Here is a 3,180-nt window from a genome sequence, read left to right on the forward strand (position 1 = left end):
GGAAGCTGAATTTAACTCGTACGTGAATTCAAGTGTTCGTTACATTTCGTCAATTTAAGTGTTCGGTACCTGAATTTAAGTGGTAGTTACATTCAACTTGTTAATGAAGTAGAAAAATTACGGCCAAAGGACATCCCGAATTTTTTAAGCCGTCATTCAGTGAATTTAGAACCTTTCTTTTAGTTATCGCGTTACAACTGAATTTTGAAAAAATTCGAAAATTAAAAAAATTAATCAATTAATTGAACTCTAATTAATGGCGATGGATAGGGCTTAGCAATACCTACATTTGAGAAAAAAAAAGATTTATTTCCATCTATTCATTAGCGAGAAGTTGAAAAAAAAAGTTTGTTACATACACACACTGATAGAATGATTCATTTATTCCAAACGAGATTCGTTAACTATTAACGAATGGTGGAGTTGAATATGACCAAATGAATATTCGTTAATAGTTAACGAATGGTTCACTTGAATGGCGAAAGTCAAGTCAAACAAGGCTCCTCAAATATACATTCGTTAACTATTAACGAATGAACATTTGGTGGGACCGAATAGACTCTAATCTCCAACCAAAATCCATTCGTTAACAGTAACTAATCCGTTCTATCAGTGCACATACATGTGAACGTACGGACACCATTCAAACAATGCATTTTCGGACTTTTGGGATCATAACGGGTCGATATAACACAAAAAATAGAAAACCTAAATTAGAACGATTACGGTGCTTCCATCCGGAAGCAAAATGATAATCGAGGGCATTTCCTCAACCACTCGAGTCATCAGCGTCGCGTGAAGTTGAAGTCAATGGGAGGTGGGTTGGAAGAAAAGCCGCGAATCATATGCGAATTACCGGTCCAAGTGAGGGGTCGAAGTTGTGTAAGGCTTGGTAAAATGAGTGTTGGAGTGGTGGAGGTAAAAAAAAAGTGATGAAAAAAAAATAGCCGGGAGATTTTACGCGACAGAGTAAAATATTCCCCGCCCCGAAGCATCATTCAACCCTCAACGAGTGGGGGAGCTTGCGTAACGGCGCTGTGACACCCCATTGGCCCATTGGCTAATATGGCGGTGTTGCTTTGTGGAGGAGTGGTGGGGCGGGTGTGTGCGTTATTAAGGGCTGCTTTTCACGTTTGAGGGTTAGTCCGTGTTGCGCCGTTGAATAACGCATTTCTCACGGCCTCTGAATACCAACGAATTGTGTTTACGACAATATTAGTATTTATTTAATCAATCAATGGACGATTTGGTTGATTCGGGCCGACAGTTGAAACAATGAACAATTGAAAATTGACACTAATTCAGCGGTTTTGTTGGTAAATTATTGACAAGTGCTTGTTAACAATCTGTTGAGGAGTTTGATGATGGCACAGACTTGCAATCAGAAGCGCAATGCTTACAGCATTGAACAGATACTCGGCCATTCGACGAAAAATGAAGGTAATTATTTATTTTTTATTTATTCCATTTCACCGTATACCTCTTGGGTTTTACGGTTATGAAGGTAATTATTGATATGTTTTTTTTATTTATTTAAGCGGATGGAGATGGTTTTAATTGGGCTCGAGGGCGATCAAGAAAATTTTTTAAACATGTTTTTAGAATGTTTTCGAGGTTTAGAGTTGATCTCGGGATTTTTTTATTTTGTGTTGTTGAAAAATGTTTTTTATTTTGTTAAAATTGTTTGGAAGTGCAGTAGGTGAGGTTGAATGTCAGAGCTTTCATTCGGGCACGATTTTATACTGGGGCACGGGCGGACGTTTTGCGATGATTGAATTGTGTTATTGAACGTTGAGGATCTTTTTGTCAATAATTTGTGAACACTAATGTTTTTCAATTTTTTCTGAAGTTGGGATTTTGCGTGACTTTTTTTATTACTGAATATGAAAATTGGGGGAGAAATATTGGACACGAAGTATCAAACGCAGGCATTGTATCCGAAACATTCTGATGTCGTGCAGACGATTATTCAATTGACTGAGACATCCCCAATTTTTGTAGAAATAAAATGTTTATTTAATATTTTTTATTCAATTTCGGAATTTTGTCGTTTTAAAATGAACACATTTCAAGCAAAAAGCGAATTTTGAATTTAAAAATTTCGCAGTACCTCTAGATGACTTGGGCTACCTCAATGATCATAAAAAATAATGAATAATCATCAATCAATCATTTATGAAATGAAAATTTATGAAAATTAGATGAAAAATGATTAAGTTGAAGGAAATTGAAAACATCCGCTCTCAATTTTTCATGACGTTTAAAAATAAAAAAATACTTATCCAATATTTTTCAGCCAATTTTCAAATTTCCTCATTTTATCGCAAAAAAAAAAACAATTGAATCATAAAAATTTCTACTAAAAAATATTTTAATCCCTTCAGAATCTCTAGATGACTCGGATTAACTCAATGATCATCAAAAATAATTATTGATTACTTTATAGCAAAAAAAAAAAACAATTCAATTAGAAAAAATTCATCTTAAGAAAGATTTAAATCCCTTCAGTATCTTTAGAGAACTCGGATTACCTCAATAATCCTAAAAATTAATGAATAATCCTCAATCAATGATTTCAATTTATTACAGATATGATCACATTTTTTTCTGGAGCAATTGGAATTTTGCATGAAATTTCTTCATTCCTAGATATGAAAATTAGATGAAAAATGATTAAGTCGAAGGAAATTGAAAACATCCGCTCTCAATTTTTCATGACGTTTAAAAATAAAAAAATACTTATCCAATATTTTTCGGCCAATTTTCGAATTTCCTCATTTTATCGCAAAAAAAAACAATTGAATCATAAAAACTTCTCTTAAAAAATATTTTAATCCCTTCAGTATCTCTAGATCACTCGGATTACCTCAATGATCATCAAAAATAATTATTGATTACTTTATAGCAAAAAACCCCCGATTGAATTGGAAAAAATTCATCTTAAAAAATCTCTGAGTCCTTTCGGCACCTCCAGATGACTCGAATTACCTCAATGATCGTAAAAAAATAATCAATAATCATCAATCAATGATTTCAATGTCGATCAATACTTCATTTCGCCCAAAGAAACCTAATAAAGATTGAAAGACCGTTGGTACATTTAATATCAGTTTGATTGGCTCTCGTTCCCCGATTTAATGAAAAACCAAAATGAGAATGAGAAAGGGGGCGGTTGGCGGG

The 3,180-nt window shown here is 33.8% G+C and overlaps 1 protein-coding gene across 1 annotated transcript in view; it reads left to right on the plus strand.

The window, feature by feature from the left end:
• The first annotated feature begins 1,163 nt into the window (after positions 1-1,163).
• Positions 1,164-3,180, plus strand: part of LOC107038237 (retinal homeobox protein Rx1) — an 11,333-nt gene continuing 9,316 nt past the window's right edge. The window contains exon 1 of the mRNA XM_015257225.1: positions 1,164-1,440. Coding sequence (XP_015112711.1) covers positions 1,362-1,440 — 79 coding nt within the window. The 5' untranslated portion in view covers positions 1,164-1,361. The remainder of the gene's footprint in view (positions 1,441-3,180) is intronic.

Source organism: Diachasma alloeum, unplaced genomic scaffold (genome assembly GCF_001412515.2).
Source record: "Diachasma alloeum isolate Michigan unplaced genomic scaffold, Dall2.0 Dall_scaffold_00279, whole genome shotgun sequence".
NCBI lineage: Eukaryota > Metazoa > Arthropoda > Insecta > Hymenoptera > Braconidae > Diachasma > Diachasma alloeum.